The sequence below is a fragment of the Plectropomus leopardus genome, chromosome 19, assembly GCF_008729295.1.
Source record: "Plectropomus leopardus isolate mb chromosome 19, YSFRI_Pleo_2.0, whole genome shotgun sequence".
In the NCBI taxonomy this organism is placed as follows: Eukaryota; Metazoa; Chordata; class Actinopteri; order Perciformes; family Serranidae; genus Plectropomus; species Plectropomus leopardus.
The window spans coordinates 18525312-18552279 of NC_056481.1; the positions used below are offsets into that span (position 1 = coordinate 18525312).

The 26968-nt window shown below is 39.7% G+C and overlaps 2 protein-coding genes across 2 annotated transcripts; one reads left to right on the plus strand and one right to left on the minus strand.

Moving 5' to 3' along the window:
- Positions 1–371: 371 nt before the first annotated feature.
- On the minus strand, positions 372–12744 carry LOC121958592 (cAMP-dependent protein kinase type I-alpha regulatory subunit). The gene is made up of 11 exons (XM_042507626.1): positions 12608–12744; positions 10789–11004; positions 8937–9107; positions 8736–8827; positions 8575–8636; positions 8437–8483; positions 8174–8332; positions 7935–7995; positions 7584–7705; positions 5175–5256; positions 372–3535 (listed from the first exon to the last, which is right to left on the minus strand). Exons 2-11 carry the CDS (start codon positions 10960–10962, stop codon positions 3363–3365), a joined length of 1143 nt encoding a protein of 380 aa, XP_042363560.1. The 5' UTR covers positions 10963–11004; positions 12608–12744; the 3' UTR covers positions 372–3362.
- A 1154-nt stretch (positions 12745–13898) lies between these two features.
- Positions 13899–26521, plus strand: LOC121958608 (WD repeat domain phosphoinositide-interacting protein 1-like). The gene is made up of 12 exons (XM_042507649.1): positions 13899–14316; positions 16918–17000; positions 17848–18017; positions 18097–18193; positions 19077–19174; positions 19709–19799; positions 19883–19955; positions 20689–20796; positions 21295–21459; positions 21556–21663; positions 22279–22418; positions 23084–26521. Exons 1-12 carry the CDS (start codon positions 14231–14233, stop codon positions 23203–23205), a joined length of 1341 nt encoding a protein of 446 aa, XP_042363583.1. The 5' UTR covers positions 13899–14230; the 3' UTR covers positions 23206–26521.
- Positions 26522–26968: the final 447 nt, after the last annotated feature.

A 26968-nucleotide genomic window follows, 5' to 3' on the forward strand; every position in this document is an offset into this window, starting at 1 on the left:
CACTCAAGTTGCCATTTACATTAACAGGGTTCCCACATATTTTTACCAGGTAATTTTCAAAACTTTTCTACAATATTTTTCCCCAATTCCATGACTTTGTTCAGGAAGTTTAAAATTGCATAAACATGCACTTTCCAGGCATTTGCAAATAAGCAAAGTGCTAGTTCATGCTATCTTCACTTGCAAGTGAGACATTCCTGCTACCAATTAACTGCAAATGCCAATAGACGACAGGCCTCAGCTATCGCTGGCACGGAGGCACAAAAACGATATATTGGGGAGCCCTGATCCTGAATTGGACCCACAATAACAAGAACAGTAACCCAGTCAAAAGGTGCGACATAAAAGACAAAACCCGAGACAAAGCTGAATCATTTTTACTTTTTTATTGCTTAAACTGCCATCTGGAACAATCTATACCAAAAGGATAAACATCTTTGCACATACAGGAGGTCAAACTGAATACAGGGTAGAATAGAAAAAGAATGGTCCTCTGATCGCCTGCAGCTCTCTGCGCTGCAGGCCTAACAAACTCACTGAAGGTCGGGCTAGCAGGAGTGACTGACTGACTACTGTAAGCCCAGGTTAGGTAAGCTAAGGCAAACCGGGACGATTGCAGTGTGGCTAAAAACATTTTGGACTAAAACCGATGATGCCGCTATTTACACAAAAACAATATTTCGATAAAGGAGAGTCAAACCAGCGCCCCCTAACGGGAGTCATTTCCTGTGGATCAGGATAAGAATCAGATGAAGATGATCAATCTAACTGTAACGAAAAATACATATTACTCATGTCCCATTAACGAAAACTCTCCGCACTAACCTGACTACCCTGCAATCGGCACCAAAATCAAATCTTTTTGGACGTACAAACAGACATCTCGATTCTAAGCGAGCGCTCTGAATGAGACAAAACTACAGAAGCAAACGAGAGACACAACTATTTTAATTTTAACAGCCACGGAATACCTAGTATTGAAGCTTAACCACCATTTAATTTATAGCATCAAAATATTTTACCTTGAAAAATTGGTATCTGAATGTATTTGCTCTAAATCAAACTCTTAGGAAATATAACATGAAACGACTGATTTGCAATTTTAAAAAAATTAAATATATGTTCCTCAGTGTTCACAAATTCAAATTGAAAAATTCATGCTTCAGAATTTGAAAAAATAAATGATAGATTGTTAAAAATTTGATTGGACAAACTCAGGTATAACATTCAAGCTGAAAAAATTCACACAGATCATCATTAAAATTCAGATCCAAAAATACACGTCAAATATTCTCTTTTTTCTCACTCTGAAACTTGAATTTTCAGAACACTGAAAAGGAGTATATCCAAATTCAGCTTTTGAAAACGGCAAATCGAGAAAATTCATACTTAAATTTCAAAGAGATGAATTAAAAACAAATAAAATGCATGATTGTTTATTTTTTTAAGGTAAAATGTTCCAATGCTATAAACAAGGTGGTATTTAAATTTCACTATTTCAAATTTCACTGCTTGTTAAAATCGAAGTACTTTTGTCTCTTATTCGCCTCCATACAAAACAGAAACACATGACAGGTTCTATGTCATTTCTGAGAACAGACAAGTGAGGCAGGAATGAAGAGTTAAGCCTATAATCCAGAAGTCAACATTGATTTGGTAAAGATCTTTAAAAAAAAACAACAAACAAAAAAAAAAAACAGACTTAAACATCTTATGCCATCTAAATAGTCATGAAGCAGTTAAGCTAGGGAGTAACAAACCAAATATTTGACAAAGTTCCTGCTCCCGCACGCAGCTGCAGGGCAAATTTTTTTTTAAATACACGCTTCCATTCATACCGGATCACTGGATGCCTAAAACATCATGCCAAGTAAGCATAGAGAACAGATCACAAGCTACTCTGATGAAAAGACAGCCACCTTTTCAATAGGCAATAAGCAATGACACTAGTTTTAAATAAATATCAGCTCACTCTGCCCGTCAGCTCACCTGTGATGCTTCGATACATAAATACTTCAGATGTCCTGAAATCCTTAAAACCATCTTGTTTTTTTTTTCTTTTCAAGACTTCGCTTCAATAAACCTGGAATTACCCATTTGATCTATTTTTAAAAACCCATGACGTTTTACACAATACGATTACATACTGTTGTTTTTTTTTGTCGGTTGACAAGAAGAAGCATTTATTTACTTTGTGGCACTGGACACCTAAAATAGAATTTATGGAAAAATAAGTGTTTACAAAAGACAGTTAAACATAGTTTTCTGAAGATCACCATCACTCCAAACCATAAATTTATCATTTAGTCAATGATAATAATATAATAACTATGATCGTTTTAACTATACTATGATAACATTTTGATTATAAACCATAGCAGAAGAGTGACCAAGTTATTTGGTATATACTAAAAAATTGAATACTGAAATACACTTAATACTCTTGTTTTTTTTCTTTTCTTTTTTAATTTCTTTTTTTTTCCTCAGAGTAGTCAAGGCAGTTCTTGTATGGTCATTCTACCAATTAAGAGGACAATAAGGGTAATAACTACTTCCTGTTTGGAGCTCCAAATAGTCAGGGAACAGAACACGCACTGCATTTCCACGGCTATGCATCTTTGTGTTGTGACAATAATCAACATTTGGCACTACCCTGGTAGCTGCATGATAAAATTAAAAACCTTAAGTTGTACACGCTCACTTGAACTAAGCAAAACAGACTTGTCATTGTGTCATCGTGCCAATCAAAGGTAACCAAAAACAAACAGAGCACAACCATCATGTAGCAGAAACCTTAAAAACGTCATCTCCGTCCTGCCTTCTACAGTTTCTAGGTTCTGCTCTATGCTGTACATCTACTCAGGCTAACCGATGTCAAAAAGGAAACTCTATAACGGGAAAAAGGAGTCCTCTCTTTACCTCAATCTACAACATAAATCTGTAACAAATTCCCCAAAAGCGCCATGTAAAGTTTGATTGTCCTGTCTCATCAGTCCGAGACCCTAACGTCTTTCAGATCTCCTAACAATCCTGCTTTGTGTTTAAGTCGAAAAAGAAAGCGTAACCAGCAAATACATATATAACATAGGTAACGTGATGTAACTGTGCCTACAAGGTAGCGTACAGCAGCTGGTACAAGCGCTGGTGAATGGCTGAAAGTCACCTCAGCGTGACGGGTGGTAACAACAAAATGATCTCTGTGTGGAAAAAAAAAAAAAAAGGGGGGGGGGAGAAAAGCAAAACAGAAAGAATAAAAGTGACACAAAAAAAGCAAATTGCATTGGTGGACCCTGGGTCTAAAAGGAGAAAAGAGGGAAAGGGTGAAGGGAGGGGAAGGCGGTGGGTGAGAAGAGACGCTCCCTTCAGACAGACAGCGAGACGAAGCTGTTGTACTGTTGGATGTTACGTTTGAGAATGTCTGAACAGGGACCCAGGACGCGCTCGAAGCGAGGCCGGTCGAGCTTGACGCACTTCAGTGGGCCGCGGGCGACCACGGTGGCAGCGCGGGGACGGTTCATCAGCAGAGCAATCTCACCTAGAGAACAAACAAAGAAACAAACTGTTAAAAATCTCCAAAATCATATTTAGGGATGTCCCGATCAGGTATTTTTGCCCCAATCCCGATCTGAGTAATTTGATAATAAGTATGTGCCGATAACGAGTCTCATTCTGATACCTGTATTTACCCGACTAACATAGCTGCACAATACACACTTCAACTACTTTAAAGTTGTTAAAATCAATCCAGTTTATATGCTTGGCAGTTTTGCTCTGTACTGCATTACAAAACAAGCTGTCTGCATCTAAACAGTTCATTAAGGGTTTTAAATCTTATCTTTCTAAAATAACAGTAAGTAACTAAGTAAACAAACTACAATGTGTATTTGGCTCTTATCACAATTCCACTCAGTGCCGCATTTCATTTTCAACAAATAAAAAAACAAAAATGTGTGTTCAGAAATTGCTCTAAAAACCACTTACTGCAGCACTGTAGTATAAGTACTAAACACTATAAATGAGTAATATAAGTAGTGTTATAACTGAACTTTAACATTCACAGTCACAACAAATTAAAATCGCTTATAATTCCGCTTATTACAGCATTAACGTAAAACTAGATCACTAAAAAACAAAAAATAAAAAATTTCAACTCAACTCAAAATGCCGTAGCACCTTAAATTGAGAATGAAAAAAATCTGGTTTTACACATTGGGGTAGCAATATTACAATAAAACCTAGAGATGTGCCGAAAATTGCGCTTTCCGTTTACGAACGTGTCTGTGCACCCGTCTGTGAACCCGTCTGTGCACCCGTCTGTGAACCCGTCTGTGCACCTGTCTGTGCACCCGTCTGTGCACCCGTCTGTGAACCCGTCTGTGAACCCCTCTGTGAACCCCTCTGTGAACCCCTCTGTGCACCCGTCTGTGCACCCGTCTGTGCACCCGTCTGTGAACCCCTCTGTGAACCCCTCTGTGCACCCGTCTGTGAACCCGTCTGTGAACCTGTCTGTGCACCCGTCTGTGAACCCCTCTGTGAACCCCTCTGTGCACCCGTCTGTGAACCCGTCTGTGAACCTGTCTGTGCACCCGTCTGTGAACCCGTCTGTGCACCCGTCTGTGAACCCGTCTGTGAACCCGTCTGTGAACCTGTCTGTCCACCCGTCTGTGCACCCGTCTGTGCACCCGTCTGTGAACCCGTCTGTGCACCCGTCTGTGCACCCGTCTGTGAACCCGTCTGTCCACCTGTCTGTGCACCTGTCTGTCTGCAGCTGATCAGCCTGATATTTTGTGTGCACATTTATGACGGTGAGCACAAGGACCTCTCATGGTTGCGGAAACTTACAATAAAACCTGTTTAACTGAGTGCTTATACCATCATTGACTGCTGATTCCTCACTTCTTATCTGACCGGCTGGGGCCAGAAGTCCCTGACAAAATCACAGCACTGGGGCACTGAGCGAAAGGCATTTGGCTGGACTAAAAGCAAGACTTCTCACTGTCTGTTACAGGCCACACTCTGGCCTTTGTCGTGGCTCAAAAACTGACATGCATAGAAATCTCATTTTGAAGCAGTGCAATCGAGATGCAAAAAACATCTTTTATTCCTTTTTTAACCCCCAACAGTACCACAAAATATTATCAATTAATATGAGGCTGTCGAGATAATGTTCTTACCAAAGTAGTCAGAGGGTCCTAACCTCCCCACTTCCACAAACTCCTCGTTCTCTGAGCGACGCTGCAACACAGCTGCAGAACCCTGAACAAACACACACACACACACACACACACTTATAAATCAGTTTGGATCGAGCATCTTTATCTTTTCCATTTCTAGACTTTAGTTACATGAACACTTGTAGCAGAAGAAAAAAAATCATTTCAAAAGTATCTGAATGACTCAAGTGTCTAAAAGTAGCAAATAGGTTTTGAAATCATCAATAACACAACAGTAACTGTGAAACTGAAGTCAACTAAACATCCATTTAGCATTAAGTAATCACATTAACTCTTAGATGTCCTTACAGTAAGCAACAGGATTTCAAGATACACCCAGCAATTATTTATTAAATCATCATGAATCATGCATGAGTTACACATTACTTAGCATGTGTTTTCACTTTGTGGTAACAGAGAGTTGCCTATTAATTTTCGGGGCCCCGGAGTCACATAAAAAGAACACTGAACTGAACAGGTTTTCAGGCAAGAGTAGAAATACAGAGAATATATGAAATTAAGTCAAATTTTCTTTTTAATCTGCTGAATATTTTCTTGCTTAATTGGTTAATTTGATTGTCAATAAAATGTCATAAAAATACATTATCAAAATAAGAATAAAAACATTTCCCATCATAATTTCCATCAAAAATGATTTCTTCTAATTGTTTTATTTATCTCGCCGACAGAAATGAAAGGCAAAAAAACAAAAAACAAAAACGGCACAGGGAATGTAAAGGTACGTCACGCTGCGTGGGAACGCGCTCTGTTAGCTGTGCCTGCTATGGTGGTTATACCTGCTTACCTGTTGTATTTTATCTGATTAAATTGGCTAATTTAGGCCAAAAAGACAAGTGCAACGTTACCTTGCAAATAAAGCTGTGCTCACACAATCTGCCAGCTTGTGAATTCACAGATTTTGCATCCAGCTACTGTAAAAGTGTTCATGAGCTTTAAGAGATTTGTAACCTTTAATCTTATTCAAGGTGTATGCTCTTCATCAAAAATGAGATGGTTTACATTAGAGACTTAACCTGCTTTTCCAAGGGACCACTTTTGCAAATCTGCAGGGGGGCCAGGGACCGCTCTCTAGGACGCTCAGAATCTATCCCCGGCACTTTGTTTTGATTAACATGTTCTTTTTTTTCCCAACTCATTTACATCCAATGCATTTTAAAAAATGCCCAGTGTGAATCAGTTTATTTTCACTGTGAATTAGAAAAGCCATGTCGTATTTGGCCTGTGGGCTTTAAGTTGTCTGGGTTTGTAAGTACAGGTAGTGGATCGAGGTCTGAAATCCACCCTTGGGCCGCCAAATTATGGATCAATGGAGTCAAACGTGATAAGTTTGTCAAAGAGCTGTTGCTTGACTACAGTCACACACACAGGAAACAGCGAGATCGTCACAAGCAGCGTTGTTGCTGTGACACTTCAGCAGAGCTGCTTGCTGAACTGTATTTCAGCATATAAGCACACAGTCTGCTCATATATGAAGTCGCACAAGCTCATTGTCAACAACACGGTCCTGCAAGCGTTTCACAATAAAATGCCTTGTGTCAACAACTGATGGGATTCTGTCAACGGAGACGTTGTCCGAAGACTTTTATTTTGAAACAAAAGCAGAAAAGTTTGATTAAAACGGACATATTTGTATTTCCTCATCTCTGTGATAGATAAAGATGTTGAAACTGCAGTAAAAAGTATCAAAGAGTCAACAGAATTACCAAAACACAATTTTCATGGTCTTTTTCTACTGAAAACCACACGAGGCAGATCAGGAAAAATCGGCAAACCAACTTTTCTCAAGATGTGCCTGAACTGTGATGCACCTAACCAGCGCTGCTCATGCAGGCGGTGTGGCTGCTTTAACTTCTTAACACGGGCGCCGGAAAAACAACCGATAGGTTCTACGATGCTCGAGTTCCAGGCGTAACACAGTGTGACGTCAGCCTTCCCTGTTTGTCACATTTTTCCATTTAATGACTTTACACATTAAAAATTAACTTTGATATCCGTTTTCGGTTGATTGACTGACTAATTAATTGATTACTTGTTTTATCTCATAGATTAAACACATATTTAGGGCGGGGCCACAGTTTCAAACCACCACAAGAGGGTGTGCATGTGTGGGTGAGAGACTGAAACTGTTTAAATATTCTGTGGAGTCCAACATCTGAAAATATGAAGCAGCATTAAGTCACGATGAGTGGATCCAACACTTCCTAAACTGTTTGATGTAATGAGGCCAGCAGTCAATTATAGAACTGATTAAACTTCAAAGTTCACAGGTAAAGTCCTGGTATTGCGACACACACAGCATGCATGCAGGCATGTGTGTGCGTGACACAAAGTTAGTGACAAAAGTTTTACCTCTAAGATGATGAAGAATTCATCTCCGGGCTCTCCCTGCACAACAATCTTCTGTCCGTCCTCAAACTGGACGGGCTCCAAGGCATCAGCGACTGTCAGACGCTCCCATTTGTCAAGAGACTCTGCGGAGAGGAGAACGCAGAAGAAAGGAGTCAGAAGAAATGACAGACAACCCAGAAGAAAAAAAAGTCTCATTTGAAAAGGTTGAACCTTCTTCTTTTTTTTTTTAAACAAGGTATTTTTAAATGCTCTTTCAGGTTATTTTAATCTCAGCACCAAACACAAGTTACGTGCTTCTCGTCTTCTATTTTTAAGTTGCAGGATGAGGCTGATTTTAAAAAATGAACCCACCTAGAATGGACACTTTCCTGAGGAATTCCTCGTACATCTTCCTCTTTCTCAAAGTGCTTCCCTGAAAAGACAGTTGTGTTTTAGAGTAATTGCATAAAAATTAAAGACAGTTGAGAATGTGTACAGGCTAACGAGAATTGCATTAAATGACATTAATGACACATACATCTCAAGCAAGCTTCATAAATGATCTTTCTTTGCATTATAGACCGATGTGTACTAATAAAACGTCTCCTTACCATAAGTATTCTCCTGTAGCTGTCTCTGTCGATGCCCCACAGCTTGACATTGGTCTTGGCTCTAACTGTGGCCGCCCTCGGGGTGCCATATATCAGGGCCAGCTCTCCGAAACTGCCTCCCTCCCCGATGCTAGTCACCCATTCATTGTTCACATACACCTGGCAGATTAGCAGGGTAGAAACCAAGGTGTTAAAATGCAGCAACAACAACAAAAAGATTTACTGAATAAGGAAAAACATTACGACAAAGATTAAATACTCACATCCATCTCCCCTTGGTCAATAACATAGAAATTGTCACCTTCGTCACCTGGGTGCAAACAACAATAATGTTAGCATCACAAAAAGACGTGCTGTGATTTCAATTTGTTCAACTTTACAGTGAAAACATGTCACCCTACCCTGCAGAATAACTGTCTCCCCGGCGATGTAGGTGACTGGAAACATTGCATCAAATATGTCACTGAAAAGGAGCAGATTTGTGAGTTCATCAGCTGAACAAAATCATCAAAACTTTATTTACTAAGACATTTATAAAGACTCATTTAATCAAGAGACGTACCTCCTCTCGTTGTCATCCAGGTGTGAGAAGAGAACATTCTTTTCAATAGCTTTGGCCAAGGCTGCCATCGTCTTGTAATCTTTTGGAATGACCTGAGAAAAAGACACGCAACTTGTCATAACACAGACGGTATCAGATCGTTGGTGTAGATTTTAAGTGTTGCGACACTCTTGCAGCTGCTTGCACACACGCATGGCTAACCTTTCTGACGTATGAGGCTGCATCCTCCTCTGTGTAGACCTCTGCGCTGAAGGCTCCTCTCCGCCGGCGACCCTTTACCACAGGGTTCATGGGTGGAGACACCTCCTCATCGCGGGAGTCTGAACGGGAACTGCTCGCCTTCTGCTGGTTCTGAATCTGCTTGGCCTCCTCCTGGAAAAGAGGGGAAAGGGGGTTGAGACAGCCAGCAAGGTTTAAAGCTGCTGCACTCAATCCACATTGTATGTCAAATGATTATTTATAAAAGCACCATTTCAATTAAGAGCTACACAAAGAGTCCCTTGCAACATATACAGACACATATAAAATACAACATAACATTTAAGGGAGATATAGATTTAATCAAGTGTTCAAATAAAAGCACAACTAAAACTTAAGTCTGGAGTTCGTCCTTGAATCATCCAGTGTTTTTGCAGACATTAGACCGTCTGGCAAGTCATTCCAGAGGCTACAAAATATAAACATGAAACTGCTTCCAGCTAAGTTTCTCAGTTCTATGTTTTGGTACAGCTAATGATATTCTTTCAGATGATTTAAAGGTTTCTGTAAAGTAAGCATCTAAAAAAAAATCTGACATATAAGAGAATGATGATAAGCTATAAAAGACACTTCAAAGAATGCTAAACAATCCTACCTTGAAACAAAAAGCTAGTAGATATTTTTGAGTGCATCTTTCTAGCTGCAGAACGTTTAACAGATGCAAACATTTAACAGTTGTGGTAATGTGAAATTTAAATGATTGTGCATACATGTTTTAATTCAATTGAGTGTTTTAATCACGCAACCTTAACTTTGCCTACATTTTTTAGCTCATGTTTTTAGCGAATCTAGCATCAGGTTTTGAACGTAGCCTCTCCAAGCCTGATCCAAATGTAAATGTGCACTTGGCAATTCCAACATCTTTTTCAACACTTGTATAGTGTACACAAAAATCCTGCAACTCAGTGTCTGTTCACAATGTACAGTTGCAAAGTGAGAGAAACACATTTGTTCTGTGTACAAGTGTGAAGCTCTTAAATAGGGTAAGCATCTTTGCTAGAAAGCTAATTAGTTTGCGCTTGAAGGGCAACTACAGCCATTGTCAGAATTCATAAATGATATTTCTATGGTTTCAAACGGTCAAAAAAAAAATAGTGAACATGAGTAACTTTTCAAAATAAAAAAACTTGAGTGCTAAAACTCTAATTTGTGATGTCATTGGGTACAAAGTCTGTAACTGCTTCATCGACAATTAAAGATGTGTGAAAAGACACTGAGAGCACCCAGTGGGATCTTCTGAGTTTATGTGAACGTTTTCTATTTCTAAACTGAGAAATGTTCAAGGGAATGAAGCTTATTCGCATATAAAAAAAGAAATCAAACATTCTGTGGGTCCACAAAGTCAGGGCCCTATATATCGTCTATGGAGCAGCTACAGACTTCATACATGCACACACAATTTTGAGAGTTAGTTTTGTGGTTTCTGGCTTTAAAAGTGAGTAGCTCATGTTAACAAATTTTGATCAAACTACCCAGGACCATGGGAATAATATAAAAGAATTCTTAATTTGGGTGGTGTTCCCCTTTAATGTTACAACAAACATTTATGAACACGATAATGAAAAAAAAAGTTAAAAAGTTATAGAGGCCGAATTCAAAATTTAATTACTAAACTTATTGATAACATTACAGAAAAAAATAATGCACTTAAGGCTAGATATTAGCTGACGTATGAGACAGTAAATGCCTGGTGTAATATAGTATATAAGTATAAAGTATATAATGTTTAGTTTTTCATCAGGACAACTGAAAAGCACACAGAAACACACACACACAAACACACACACAAACAAACCTTCTCAAGCCTCTCGAAGTACTCCCTGAGGAAGGCCATGGGCCTGTCCGGCCTGGAGGTGCACAGCTGGACAATGCAGTCCTTCAGCAGCTGTTGAATGTTGTGTTTCTGCACGTACTGCTCGCACTCCCTCAGGCTCCGTTCCTCCTCGCTGCTCGTACTTCCAGATGCCATGACGACAACCGCGACCCTGCTCTGTGACCTCTAACCTTTGTACTGTACAGAGTGGACAGTAACAGGGGGGGAAAAGGAGCACGATTTCAGATCATCACTTGCACAGCGTGGAGTCACAGAATGACCAGAAAACAGTACAGAGTAGGGGTGCCTGTGTGTCGTGATGAGAAGTGGATGAACAGAAAACGTGAGAATGTGAGAAAAATAGAACCAGAGTGAGAAGGCACTGAGAGATGGGGTGTTGTTTTGGCACTGAGGAGCTTGAGTGCTTCTCAGTGTCAGGAGTGAAAACTGGTCATATGATGTGATCACACATGTCCGACCACAAACAACAAACTGGGACAGGCACACTGTATGTCCTGGGTTTATTTACTCAAAACAATCTAACTTTTTCGTCAGCGTGAAAGAAGCATTCAGTCAGAGAGGCAGTATCACACACAAGGCCTAATTTTAGACGAATGCTGAAATGAGGGCCGGTGAATCAATCCCCTGTGAAACAAACCAAACCATGAAAGTAAATTCACTTGCTTGAGGTTTGAACATTTCAGGCCACAATGCCGCTGCTGAGCAAAATAGCCTGACAGATCCCCGATCATGTGATCGGCCTCTGTGATATAAGCTTCTTCAGATAGCTCTGAGCTTGATCTAGCTGTGCAGTCTAAAACAGGAAGGCCTCATGTAACCAACATGTGTATTTTAAGTGAGTGAAATGACAAACAGACCGATTCCATCCTGTTTCTACACAATCATGCAAGTGCATCAGTATAATAGGATTCAGATCATTTCTAATCTGCCAAGGCCCAGGGGAGATTACTAGCTATGTTATCAAAGATGAGACTGCAAAGCCTTTATGCAACTAACTAAACTCGTGGTGGAAACTTGGCAGGCTTGCTTTAATCTAAACCTACTACAGGAATAACTAAGTGACAAATGATACTGTTTTCAGAGCAGGTGGGATAGATTAAGATCTAAGACTACAGACACAACAGCAAGTCCCTTCTACCTAACATTATTAAGTCTTATTTAGTTATGTGGAATATGTGAGGCAGTGAAAGTATATAATTAACGTGTCAATTCTCTAATTCAGTTACTGAGCTGCAGCATCACCCCTGCTGTCTGCTAAAAAGCGGGCTGTCAATTGAATTAGAGAAAACACTGCGATGCACAAATGACCTTGCTGAACAAGTGACAACAGGGTATGCAGGAGGATGGATGGTGATAACACATCTAATGGTTTAGGAAGAGAGTAAATGTTTTCGCCTTTAGAGACAGTGTGAAGCAAATGCCCTGTCTGTAACACCGTCTAGGTCAGGAAGGCTTCATGAGGAGGCTGACGGCTGCAGCCGAGTAACTTACAGCCAGCGGACTAATGCTAAAAAGCGAACTTCTCTGAATTATTTAAACCAATGCGCCCCCAAAAATGTAAATAACAAATAATGTATACGTTTGCTTAACTATGTTTGGCCTACGTTGTGTCCGAGAGTGTGTCTATTTCATGCCTAGCTCGTTAGCCCCGTGCAAAGGCAAAGCTCTCCTCCAATGACGCCATCTTGAGTTCTATCATAAACAAACGAGAGACGAAGGAAACAAATTTCACCTATCCAGAGGTCACATGAGCCACGAGCCGAAAAACACAGATACTCACAAGAAACTGTTAATTCCTGCCGAGCCCTTCGATAGCGACTCGGGATGGATGATATTTCTCAAAGCGTACCGTTACCAGATCCTCCTCGCTTCGATTTTTTTCCCGAGCCCTGGACCGCTGCCCCACCGGATACGGCTGAGAACCAATCAACAGCCGTCACTGACGTCAATTCTCCTCGTTCTGACATGTGAGCCCGTAACCCCTGGCAACCTTAAAGGAGCCCGCACGGAAACCGTGACGTCAAGGAAATAGTTTAGAAACGAAAAAAAAAAAATCGATTGACATCTGATTAAAAATTAGCCTGATAACAGAAATCTCTCAGTGTTGTCTTCGTTTGTCTCTTGTTCACTGCAGTGTGCAAGGACTCCTTTTGATTTCCAACATGAGGGTACTTAACAAAGGAAGAATACTTTGTTATAGTATTTTTTTTTTTTTGTGGAGCAGGGCCTATCTATACTTTGCTCGAATTTTTATTTTCAATTGCTGTCAACTTTCACTTTTACTCCACGACATTTTCTAAATGAAATATATACTTTTACTCCGCTAGATTTCCTCTACCCATTTTAGTTACTACAAAATAAGGAGGGAAGGAAAAAGAGTCAATAGTCGATTTTCTTTAAGTGTATTATAGTGTCCATTTTGAAGGTGGTGCAAATTACCATGAAATAAACTAAAACATTCTGACAGCTTGCTTTCTTAATACCAGCATTTACTTGTACTTTTACTTTCGATATGTAAGCACTTTTAATATGATTAAAAAACTTTTGATACTTAAGCGTAGTTAATATCAAATACTTTCTGACTTTTACCCAAATAATAGGTACGAATAGATATTTCATCCACCACTGCATTTTAGGGAATGTTTCAGTATTCAGCACCTGAATTTCAGTTCAATTGATGCTATGCAAACACAATAAATAAATAATGTAAGCTAAAACAACAAACAAAATTATATTATTTTATCCCCCCAAAAAGGGTCAAATAAGACTTAAATTACTGTTTTTAGCTGTTTTGCATCTCCTCCAGGGTCGTTGATGTGCTGCACAGATAGGCAGTCAAAAAGCTTGATGCGCGTTTTATCCAATGAAATCACCAAAACAATTCCTCGTGACGAGACGGAAAGTATAATTGGCCAATCATTCGTTTTTCTCCCAAATAGGCGGTTCTTATTTGATCGATAGCTGCGGTGTCAAATCACTTAAAGGCTTTAAACAGCTCGACCACTACAAACGTGGAAAACGAGGATTTGACATGTTACCGCCAGCCAATCAGGGCGCACCTCAGAGTGACGCATCCACCCATCAGCTGTTTTTGTTTTGCTGTGAGACTATTGAAAGTTAATAACATAATAACAACATCGTCTGTCGACTGACTCAAGCGAAACGGCTCACTGAGGAAGTGAAATCGTTTATCTTTGTTTCTGTTCACATTTGGGACAGTCCACGCGGTGCGTAATGTGTGCCATCTAAGCCAGTCTGCCCGGACATTCCTCTCCCTGAAGAGTGCGAGCGTGGCGCTTGGAGTCGGGGGGCAGAGGAGAGGAAGCGGGTTCCGGCGGGGATCGACCCGAGCCCAAGGCCTCCGACCTCGGCCAGTGAGAGCAGAGGGAGTTCGGTGGCTCGGATGGAGACCCAGGAGTCCCCGGACGCGCCGGTCGGTCCCGCGGTGCACCGAGCCTTCATCTGTGCCTCGTTTAACCAGGACACCACGTAAGCGACCTGGGGTTGGGCCCAGCTTGAACTCAATCTCCTTGATGCACCTGACTGTTGCATCATTATTTACAGTCGCATTTACATTTTCAGCTTTATTATATGTCAGTTTGTACTAGCGCGAATAATCAGGCAGTTGCGTGTCTATGCGTCCAAAATGAAACCACAGTATGCCTCATTAAAACTTCTAGATTAGTCTTTAGCAGCTGAGAGTGAAGTAGGCCACTGTGTTAATCTGCAAGGCTTGTTGCACATAAAACTAGACACTGAATAACCAAATTTGTGTCTGTTATGTATAGCGCTGCACCCATACACCGGTTTTAAGGTATACCATGATACAAAAGTTGACGATTATCATACCGCGTACATTTGCTGATCTGTGATATTGAAAAAAAACACAACTGGAATTAGAATCTCACCTTTATTTTAGTTCTTTTCAAAAGGCTTTTTACATATACGTCCATTAAAAAAATGGTTTCAAGTCTTAATTATGGTGATAAAACACATGATCAACCAAATCTAATCCATCTATTTTCATTCCTGTAAGTGTCATTCTGACTGATAATAATAATAATAATAATAATTAATAATAATAATAATTCTGTAATACCCTAAAACCGCAATATATTCTGAGACCGTTATGGAACAGTGAAAATCTCACATTGTTGCAACCCTGTTCCCTAGCAACCCTAGCTTAATACAGTTGATTAAAACAAGGCCTATTCTACTATCACATTCAAGTTTCCTGCTTAGCTCCTCCTTGATTCATGAGATCAGTTAATATTTCATAATACATGCTAATAATCAACTGTGAGCCCAAATGTGGTGTTTTCTGAGTAAGGTTGCAGCAATACACTGGTTTTAAGGTGTGCCATAACATGAAAGTTGACAGTTATCCTGTCAAAAGCTAGACTTTTTACATATACTTCCACTTAAAATGGTTTTAAGTCTTAATTATAGTGGTAAAACATTTTTTTACCTAAACTAATCCCTCTGTTTTCATTCCTAAAAGTGTCAATCTGACTGATAATAATACCAATAATAACTCTGTAATACTGTGATAAAAATGTTTTATTAGACATTTATCACACCGTGAAAATCTCACACCATTGTTTCTCTGATTCTGAGGTTATATTGAAAGTAGTTTTACAGTCAGAGGTTCCTGTGCCACTTTTTTGACTCTTGAGCCATTCTGACCACTCACACCAGTGCTGTGGGTGTCTATTGTCCCATGCTTAGCAATTATTAAGTATAACACACAAATCCTGCACAGGTCCCCTTCAACAAACATCTGCTGTGGATCTGATTGTAAAACTTAGCAGGTGGCCAAACAGTCAGCCAGCTTCAGTCATGATAAGATAAGGCAAGCTTCCTTGGGAAAATTAACTCATTGTAGTAAAGGCTTTGTTGCAGGCTGTGCTGTCTAAACAAGATAAGATGTCATATATGGCTACCATCCTCAGGTGAGGTAAAGCCTGGATCCGACCTGGTGACCGTCTCCTGTCAGTTATGAACATGCTGTACATTGGCCTCATGCTACTAGAACAACATGGCCAATGATGTTTCAGTTATCAGCATTACTGTAAAGAAGTCATCTCAGCTCGTATGAGTACATGATGCAAGTATACAGTGATCACACTGATCCTGCACTATTTCCCTGATAACAAGTAATAGAGTCAGTGATATATAGCATTCATAACATAGATTTCACCGTGTTTTGTTCAGTACTACGCGAGTGATTGTGCATGTTAGTGTGCATGGATAATCCTGTTCTTTTTCTATAGTGAGCTATTCCTTTTAACCCAATCCATTTACTAATCTGTTCTAGTAATACCAAACAAATACAAAATGTTTTGTGGGATTATTTTACTGCAAGTAAGCAGGAGACTTTGTGGATCGAAATGCTGACAACAACTTGTGTGTTGTCTGTGTGAGAAAAAATATAACACATCAGATTTCACATGGAACAGTTTCAGGATCATTTTTTTTAGGTTAGCATGATTGAAAAGTGTAATTAAAGTGTTAATGTGGATGAATTAGTGAATGGGCCTACCGGGCACAAGCGTAGTGGCCCTTACCTGTAACATGTTGCTTACATTAACACATATTGACCAGAAATTGACTCAAAATGACATGAAACACAAAAAGACCACAAATGGATGTAAAACAACCACAAAGTGACACAAAACAACCAAAAGAGACAGGAAATTACACTGAAGAGGCATAAAATGACTATAAAAAACACAAAACAACCGCAAAAAAATGAAAAGCATCTGCAAAGAGACACAAAAAGACCACAAGACACACAAAGGAACTGCAAAGAGACACAAAATTAACTACAAAAATGGGAAAAACAGCCTCAAGGTGACACAAAAAGACAAAAAGCAAAAAAAACAAAAACAAAACACAATCAAGCAACAGAAGAACCACCACAAAGTTTGTGTGTCTTGCTTCTATGTAGGAGAGGTGCAGAGGCTTTTTGCATGTCTATGCCTAGGGGCCTTCCCATCATCCACCCCTGAATGTTATAAAGGTGTTTTTCACCAAAAACAGTAATGAATGTGGCCGGTGAGATGGTCTGTGTTTGTGTTTTTATTGCAGTTCTCTGTCAGTGGGCACCAAGACCGGCTACCGACTCTTCTCAGTCACTGCTGTGGACAAACTGGACTGCATCCATGAGGGAGGTAAGATTCACACTGAACTTTACTCTCTGCAGTCAACTGAAAAGGGTTAAAAATTACAGGAAGTGCTTATAATGTCACATGACAGCTCCCCTGCAATGCCACATCTACAAAACCAGTCATGCATGCACAGTAAGAACACTGTGAACCAGCAGCATCCCCTCCCTAAAGTGTCATCAGTGCAGAGTGATAGAACTCACACAGTTATATTTGAGCTGTGGTCAGGTTCACCTTGGTCATACAGCAACACAAACAGGCCACGACATGTTTGCTCTGTTGCATACAGAGAGTAAACACAGGAACGCTCAGTTTTCTAATCCTCAAACGCAACGACGAAAGAGAAAGTCTGGAGTCAGTTAGAGGAAGTTGGAGCTCTCTTTGTCTTGGGACTGACAGTTTCTCTTAAAGCTCTCTTTGTCTTGGGACTGATGGTTTCTCTTAAAGATACACTTCAACCCCCAATATCACACATTTTCCTCTTACCTGACATGCTATTTATCAGTTTAGGTTGTTTTGGAGATAGCAGCCAAAGACATGTCTGCCCTCTCCTGATTATAATGGAACTAAATGGCACTCTTCTTGTGGTGCTCAAAGTGCAAAAAGAATATATACCTTTTTTTAAATTTATTTTGGAGATGAACAGTACCTTTGATGTGTCTCTAACATGGGTTGGTAGCATGGTTGCAGTGCCATTGCCATTTGTAATTAAAGTACAGGAAGTTTTATTGGTATTAATAACACAAGATTTAGCACTTACCTTCACGTCAGTGGCAATGCAAGTTTACTTTGCTCTTCTAAGTAAAAGTACACAGTATCTGTATCCAAGGTCTGTCTCTTGTCCCCCTCCTAGTAGAGTGTCCAGACGTGTATATAGTGGAGCGACTGTTCTCCAGCAGTCTTGTGGTGGTAGTCAGTCTGTCCATGCCCCGACGAATGAACGTCTACCACTTCAAGAAAGGTACCGAGATTTGTAACTACAGCTACTCCAACAACATCCTCTCTGTCAGGCTCAACAGACAGGTAAGGACAGGAAATAGATTGCTCCGTACCTGTTATGTTCTGGTCGCTGTCACTTCTCACTGTGTCACTGTTACTTCAGCGGCTGGTGGTGTGCCTGGAGGAGTCAATCTACATCCACAATATCAAAGACATGAAACTCCTCAAGACCCTACTCAACACACCCACCAATCCCACAGGTACACTCAGGCTGTTTCACATACATCTCTAAATAGACAAAAAAAGTGAGTGCATTATTTTCCTTTAAGCTCTGACCAAAATCTTGTGAATTAGCTTACTTCACTTTATCCCTTTAAAACCTGAAGCAGATAGCAAAAATTTCTATCAAAAACATAGGGGGAAGGCAACAAGCTCCTTAAAAAGATATGTCCCAAATAGTAGCTAAAAATAAGCAAAAAAAATCTAGAAAATTAAAAAAATGGGTTTTCTGCAATTTGTGAGCCATTTTTCCCTGTTTTCAAAAGAAATCAAACCATTTGCTCAGCTTTAACTAATTGATTAATTGACTGAACAGCTAATCGTTACTGTTCTAAATGTCATCACAGCAGCACAACCAGAGAGGAGACATAAAACCAGCAAACAAAGTCAGTTTGCCACAAGTTTGCGAGCATTAGCCACCGGAAGCTTGTGGTCATACCAGAACAAGAGAAGCTGTCACAGTGAAACCACTTTTTGTACTGTATTTAGCAAAAGTGCATTACATATGAACTTTACATTTGAAAAATAAAGAATGCATTATTTCTTCTTTCAGAAAATAAGTAGTGTTGTTTTAAAGCTATTTTTCCAGGTGCACAGAACCAGTGTAGCCTTGTATTATAACTAGATATTCAAATAACTCAACCAAGCTTTTGCAAAAATGTTTTGATTGTTACTCAATAATGTGTAAGTATGCAACGCCTGTTTGATTTGGAAGTTTTCAGGACTATTCTAGAAAAATAATATACCTAGATAGACAACACATATGAACCTCCATTGTAAAGCAATGGGAGATGTCTTGAAAAAAAAGAGTGGGGCAGAAATAGAAAAAAAACTATCTTAATCATCTTCTGTACTCCCCTGTAGGTCTTTGTGCTCTCTCAGTCAACCACAGTAACTCCTACCTGGCGTACCCGGGCAGCGCCACCAATGGAGAAATCACCGTCTACGATGCCAACAACCTGGTGAGGCAACAAGAAAGTAGATATAGACATGTTTTTTGCTTTAGCTCATCATTGTGAAGTAAATGTTGATAACTTAAGTTAATGGATATAAAATAATAACACCAATGGGGCTGAGATTGGTTTCCTATAATGCTTTCTGCCAGGAGGTTAAAATGAAGGCTTGATTTATGGCACAAAGGAAGTGCGTCAATCATTGTGCAACCTAAACCAGGAGAAGATCGCTCCTTTTATCGGTTTCACCAGTTGCTGGTGTTGGTTTTACAGTTACTAGAGTATCAGTGTTAGTAAGCCCAGCAAAAGAAAAAAAGGCCCATTGCTAGACTGAGAAAAAAACGGAAAGTGATCTGGTTGTTTGCGACAGCAGCGCCAACAATAATACCACTTGAAAACACCAGGGGGTTAAAAGTTATCCGTTTCCACTTTAAACTCTAACATAGCAGCAAAGGAAAATTTGCTACTGTTGTCATGTCTTTTGCAAACCCCACGGGGACAAGCGGCTGCCGATGTCATTAGAAACGTATTTGCCCCCTTTAGAGCACTCTGACGCTGATCCAAGCCCACGACAGTGCCCTGGCGGCCCTTACCTTCAACGCCTCTGGCACCAAACTGGCCAGTGCTTCAGATAAGGGGAGGAGTTTTTTTTTTTTTTTTTTAAACCCTTCATATGTTTTATTTCCCAACATCCTGTGTGACAACTTTCTCCTCTACAGGGCACCGTTATCAGAGTCTTCAGCGTCCCTGAAGGACAGAAACTGTTTGAATTCCGCCGAGGGATGAAGAGGTTTGCTCATATTTTCATGTGGTTCAGTCAAAAAGTAATAACAAGCGGACTGTGACAAGATGATTCACGGTGGCGATTAAACAAAACACTCGTGACAGGAAGGTCAGCAGTTTAAACAACCCTCCTGTTACTATTAACAGTTACTGTGCAGGTGAGTAAGACAACTGCTGCTGCTCAGGAGCCAATGATAGCTGCTAATGCACTGTGTCAACGAATGAGTAAAAGTGATTAAGACAACAGCAATGTGAACAGCTGAATCGTGGAAACATTAGACTCAGAGACACTGTAGAGGCTGTCTTCTCATACACGCACACACAGACACACACACACACACACACGCACACACACACGCACATATAGAGCAGTGATCAGGTTTAATCTAAAAACAACAAAAAACATAGACCAAAGTCTACATTTGGACAATAATATTTATGTATTTGTATTTTAGTATATTTAGAGGGTATTAGTTTATATACAATTTGTATTCTATAGATATTTTAAAGACACGTCTTCTGCTTACAGAGTTTGTTTTGTTTTTAGTGTGGAGTGTGTGCTACTGTATTTTACTAATTTTACACTGCTGCTGTCACAGAATATCCAGTTTAGGTTCAACAAAGTACATTTATCTATTCAACATGAACAAATTGAATAAAAAATATTAATTATGTGCATGTGTGTTTTTTAACAAAAATCATGACTTTTTTTTTTTCTTTTTCTCTCCTATGTGTGTCAGATATGTTAGCATCAGTTCATTGTCCTTCAGCGCAGACGCCCAGTTCCTGTGTGCTTCCAGCAACACTGAGACAGTCCATATCTTTAAACTGGAGCAGCACAGCCCCAGGTAAACACACACACAGTTTGTTAGTGTCTGTTTAATAATTCACTGGCTCCTTTTCTGTACATTAACTAATTAGTTACACAACTAACCAGCTTGTGATGTGGTATTACTCTTTCATTCAGATCAAAATACCATCTTATTTCCTGACTTTTAAAAAAAAAAAAAAAAACACTCCTTTCCTTTTGAACATTATATTACATTCATTTTGCGTATTTCCTTTTCTGATTCACAATAACAAGGGATTTCTCTTTAAGTCTGCTTCCAGTACATTGTCCTCTTCTAACCCTGGCATGGTTCAGAAAAGGACAATGCATACATGGAATGACCAGCACCCTCTGCTGTATTTCTGATGTAAAGCAATCCAGTAGTTCACCTAGGAAATTCAACCAAGTGGCTGATGATGGAAAATCCAGTTTTATAGAGAGAAATCAGACCAGATTTGATCATGTTAAAATGTTCACCTTTGCACCTTTAACCATGAGCCATGTTGTTTCGTACCAGTCAAGACGAGGAGTCTCCCACATGGTCAGCATATGTTGGCAAAATGTTCACAGCGGCCAGCACCTACTTGCCCGCCCAGGTGTCTGACATGATGCATCAGGACAGAGCCTTCGCCACCGTGCGACTCAACATGTTCGGCCTGAAGAACATCTGCGCCCTGGCAACGTAAGGCAGAGTGAGACAAGAGACGGAGGGATATTTTAAGAGACCTATTTCATGAATTTATAGGTTAATTCACTTTGTGTGTGTTTTGTTTGTCAGTATTCAGAAGCTCCCTCGCCTGCTGGTGGCATCCTCAGACGGGTATCTCTACATTTATAACGTGGATCCACAGGATGGAGGCGAGTGCATGCTGGTCCAAAAACACAGGTGTGTGTCCTAGTGCACTGCATTGTGCATGTCTGCGTGTAAATAATATACCAGGACTATGTTTTCTTGCGTCAAAATCTTGCAGATTGCAGCTTTAGGGTACGGTCACACATGACCAAAAATAATTTTGGCGAATATTTGCCTCCTGTTTACTTCCATTCAGTGCAAGCGTATAAGCGAACATTTGCTTATGGTGGCAAAGCAAATTCATATTTTCACTTCGCCTGGAGTTCAACTTTGGTGACGTCACAGTTGCAACCAAAGGAGTGTAGTCTGGATGAGACATTGAATGTGACTGTGTTTAACCAGCTGATAACCAGCTGGCCCCATGAGATGCTGCCTGGCTAGAAGTGAGTCAGGAGACAGACATGAACAAATGTTTCAATAACATCATGTTCTGCTGTATTTATTAGCAAACCAGATAACATTAGCTACCAAGCTAACTTTTGGTGCATGTCACATGCAGCTCTGGCCACATTCGGCACAAATTTTTTCGTGATATTCATACTGATGTGTGACCATGCCCTTTAAACGTAATATTGGTTTCTGCTTGTTTTGTCACAAGGACTTGGGTGTTTCAGTGTTGTTAAGTCTGTATTTGCTCTGTTGGTGTAGGCTGTTTGACTCCAGCGAGGAGCAGGTGGAAGAGAAGGAGGAGGAGAATCCAGAGGATGTGTCTCCCCCACCAGCCAGCCAATCATACGCTGCGACTGTGGCACTCCCTTCAACCCCGCCCTCCTCCACTACTCTCATGGGTAAAGTATTCCTGATCACGCACTGATGAAAGTCTGTCCATGATTCAACATTGGCCTTCTTAACTGGATACTTAATAATAATGTGATAGTGATACAAGTGACACTCAGAAGCTCACATTAGAATAATCTAGATCCATAAAAAACACCCCAGGTAAGAGTAAAAATGTGTATTTTGGAATTTGGGGTGAACTGTCCCTTCAAATTTGTTTGTATCTCAGAAATGGTTTCATCAAAAATTCCTGAAATGGCTCATATCTGGCATGTGTGATGTAAATAAGTATCAGGGCAGGAAAAATATGCTTTTAGTACTTTTTATAGTTTAGAAATAGCAATAACTAATTGTTCTATGAGTTTGGATTGTAAATTTAGGGGTTGAAAGTATAAGGCAATACTTTTAAAAATGCCATCATTTACACTTTATTTATCTCATGTGTGGTTCTTGAACTAATGACTAAGGAGAAATCTGGATCCTGTGACTGGACCAGTTGGGATCCACTGCTCTAAAGTACCTAACGCGCCTGTGAAGTCTATTTTACAACTCTAGTCTGAGACGACATCTGAGCTCTAACTGCAGTACACAATATTACATCCTTTCCAGAATTTATGTTAAAAGAAAAAAGTAATTAAGGGGCCACATTTTTTTTTCTTCTCCCCTCTCTTTCCAGGATACTCAGAGGACGGTGGAGCCCAGAAGGGTGAAGTCATCCCAGAGCACGAGTTCGCAGAGGGCCCGGTCTGCCTGGATGACGAGAACGAATTCCCTCCAGTTGGCAACCAGAGTAATTGACCAAACCCCCTCCTCCCCGTAAAACAATCATCCCTGCACACAATCAGACTGTTTCAAGCGGGGAAGGTGGACAAAAATATTCCTGTGTTGAGACATTGTTGCACCCCCAGCCTCCCACATGTACCCCTGCTGGCCTAGGGTCAAAGCTTGCCAGAATGTTACTTCCTGGTGTTCCTGTATTCTGCGTCCCTCTCTCTTTTTGAAAGGAATAAAGATATTAAAAAAAGTTTTAAAAAATACAAAAAGAGAGTGGAAGGTCCACTCATCATGTAAACATATTCACATGTTAGACATATTCAAAACTGTCTAAGAGCCCCAGTGTTAAAAATTCCCTCCACTCAAAAACGTGTTTTCTCTCAGTTTATATCCGCTAAAATGTCTGACTTTGACCATACTGACTTGTATCTGTTTGTCACTACAGCGGTGTTTTCACATTCCTCTACTGAAGGGGGTGATGTCTGCGTCCTTTCCCGAAATCTGAGATTCAAACGTACACCAGGCAAGCGAGATAAGTTCCCATCTGAGTTTGGGTCCTCTAGCCGTCTTGATGCGCACTTTTCAGTGGTTAAACTAGTACGAGCTGTGGTGGAGGGCGGGCTGGAGGCCAGATTCCGAATTTCTCAATTAGGGAGAAAAAGCAATATCAGAATCTGCTATCTAAAGCCTCTGGGGGCTGTAACGGGCTGCAGAAGACTTTCTTCCTGAAATCCTTTTCTGGCAGAAATGTATTCAGTTGAAAACAAGTAAAACCACATTTTTTTCCTAACCTTAAACAGGAAATCTAGTTTTGATACAAAGCTCTCTAAGCCAACTTCTAATAGTGAAAAATTTGGGGAGATCAGGTGTACAAGCTTTTTTTCCTTGGATGGCAAAGGCATGACTCACCCCACTCCACCTTACTCTGCTTCTGACTGGCTATTCCTGATATTCTTACTCTAACCCTAACCAGTCTCACTCCTCATGCATAGACCAACCAATCCAACCATGTTCAATTACCAACTTGAGACACATCAAGACAACATTTTGGTTAATCTCTATCAACAGATATCTGCATATGAATGCAAGCAAATTTAAAAAAAAAAAAAAAGCTAATACCAAGCTAAATTGTCAGATGATAGAATATGAGTTCCAAGATAACGTTTCTGCCGATGTGTTGCGCCACTTTTGCTCTCTTTATGGTCTGTTTAACTGCAGGCCACCAAAGCCGCTCAAATGTGATTGTTAAAAAGAGTGACCCAGGGATGACGTTTTTTCTGTTGGCCGGCATGGAAGTTAGCTTTGGTTTCCTCGTCAAAAAGCTTATGAGATTTTTCCATTGGATTGTGGATCACTGCAGAAAATAACCTATTTAGTAATCAAACGTTTATGATACTTACACATTTTGTTCAGCAAGATAATATTCACAAATGAACACCACTTTCAGGATTTTTGAATTAAAACACTAATGATAGGCTATGAAGAAACTATTCTACAATCACATGACAACATTGCTACCACAACAAGCTATTTTTTGGCATGGCCCAATTTGATGCTGTTCTCTAGTCTCATTTAGCCCCTTGTTAGCAGCTGCCTTTTTAAGACACATAAAAGCTTCAAAGCTCAAGAATGGTCTATTCGCAGACAGATTTTATGTTGTAGAACAAAACATAAAAGTCTCTTTAAGCTTGTGTTAGCCACAGTTCTTATTTAAGGCTTCTAACCAACAACTTTCAAAAAACCCATTGACTTCAAGACAAGGGAACCATGAGTGCTGAAATGCTAACTGATTTCCAGGTTTTGGGACTCATTTCCTGGGGTTCTCTGTACTACCAAGATTGCAAACAGAAACCAAAATTATTCCAATACCACATGCTTGCAGATATCTGGGACACATTCAGCCCTTACAAAAAATAGTAAAAAGTTTATGTACGGAAACAGTGGTTTTAGGAACATCCTGTTGTGTATGTTGAGCTGATCAAATGCACTGCCTTTTCAATATGTCAGGTTTATATACACATTGCTGCTGAGTAAATAACACCTCTTACAAACACCAAATAGGAGAAAATGTACCTCAAAGGCCAACGCACACGAGAAAAAATGGTCAACACGGCACAACGTTTTCAGGTTGAACATTCGCTTGTTCATACAGATAAGAGAAAGAGTAGATGTGCTTCTAGACCCTTTTTTGAGTTTATTTTTTTACTTTTTTTTGTTGGAAAACTATGTCAAACAAAATATTAATCATAGTAGAGTATTTTTACATACTTTAAATCGTGTCTGGAGGGGGACTTTAACTCCCATACTATGCCATTAACAACAGTGTTAAACTTTTTTAAAAAAATGAAACCCTGACAACACAGTGACATTATCGTTGCACGATATTATCATGGTAGCAATCCAATGAACATGTGATTGATCCCGCAGAGTATCAGTGAGCAGACTTGAATGTACCAAGGTGTTAGAGATAGAATAACCAGAGGCCAGATTCACAAAAATGCTCTTAAGAGAGTTCACCTGAAAGGTAATTTTAGCAGCTTCTATATGAGCCAAGTGCAATCAGACAATAATATAAATATCATATGAAATAAGTCAACTCTTTTAACATCATGTTTTGTTTTCTGTCACTTGCAAGTCTGGGAAAAATCTATCATAAGGGCATTTTGGTCAGGAATCTGGGAGCTTATCAACGGGCATTAAAGGTGTCACACCTCAGTAAAAAGGAGCAGTGGTTCACTCAAGAAGAAAAAGATGTTGTAAGTGTGATACACTATTTAAATCATGATACATGCAGTAAGTATTATGTGACTTGCAGATGCAGCTGTCATACTAATTATGGTAGCGATAGATGAGACTAAACACCTGTGGAAGTCACAAACGTAACCTGATAAGACATGTGGAGGAGTCAGCTCAGTGGCAGAGCAGTCAACAGCTAACTGTGAAAAGCTCGTTGGTGAAGCTGTACATGACAAAGTTACAGATCATTGAATTTCAGTGATATCCTGACGACCTTTTTATTTACTATGTGATGCTGAATACAGTATGTTAACATGCAAAGTCATAGTCATTTTTACTTTGATGTATTAAATATTCTTTTGCAAAATAAAATGTTTTAAGTATTACACATCAACGCATAGACTTACCATGCGTAAATATATATTGAGGATTTTTACTGTGTGTATAATGTATATATAACATTTATATATAGTACTGTTGTAATAAGTAACATGGTAATACCATTTGATTTGCCAAAAGGTGGCGCTGTTAGGACACCCTTACGATGCATTGAGCTGTTCAATACTGGACACCAGAGACTCATTAAAGCTGAGAAATGATTCAATCTCTGCATGGTGAAGTTTTTTTTTTTTTTTTTTTTTTTTTTTAAATAGTTAATTTATTTACCTATGTTGAAATCCTGTATTAAATGGTAGGTTTTTTTCCCCGTTTTATAATGTTTTTGTGTCTAAATGACTAACGGGCAAGAATGGGTTATTAAATGGGCCTATGGGAAATGGGCCCCTAGACCAGAGCGGCTATCTGAAGTGTAGAATTTCTTGTTGGAAAATTAATCTAACTACTACAAAGAAACGCAAAGTGACTACAAGACACAAAACGGCTTCAAAGAGAGGCCAAAGATTCCCAAAGAGACGCAAACAGCTACAAAGGGATGCACAATGTCTACAATGAGATGCAAAAAACTACAAAGAGATATAAACACACACACACAAAAACACAAAAGTACGCCAAAAAGGCCTCAAAAACAAAAATCCTACAGAGACAACTGTAC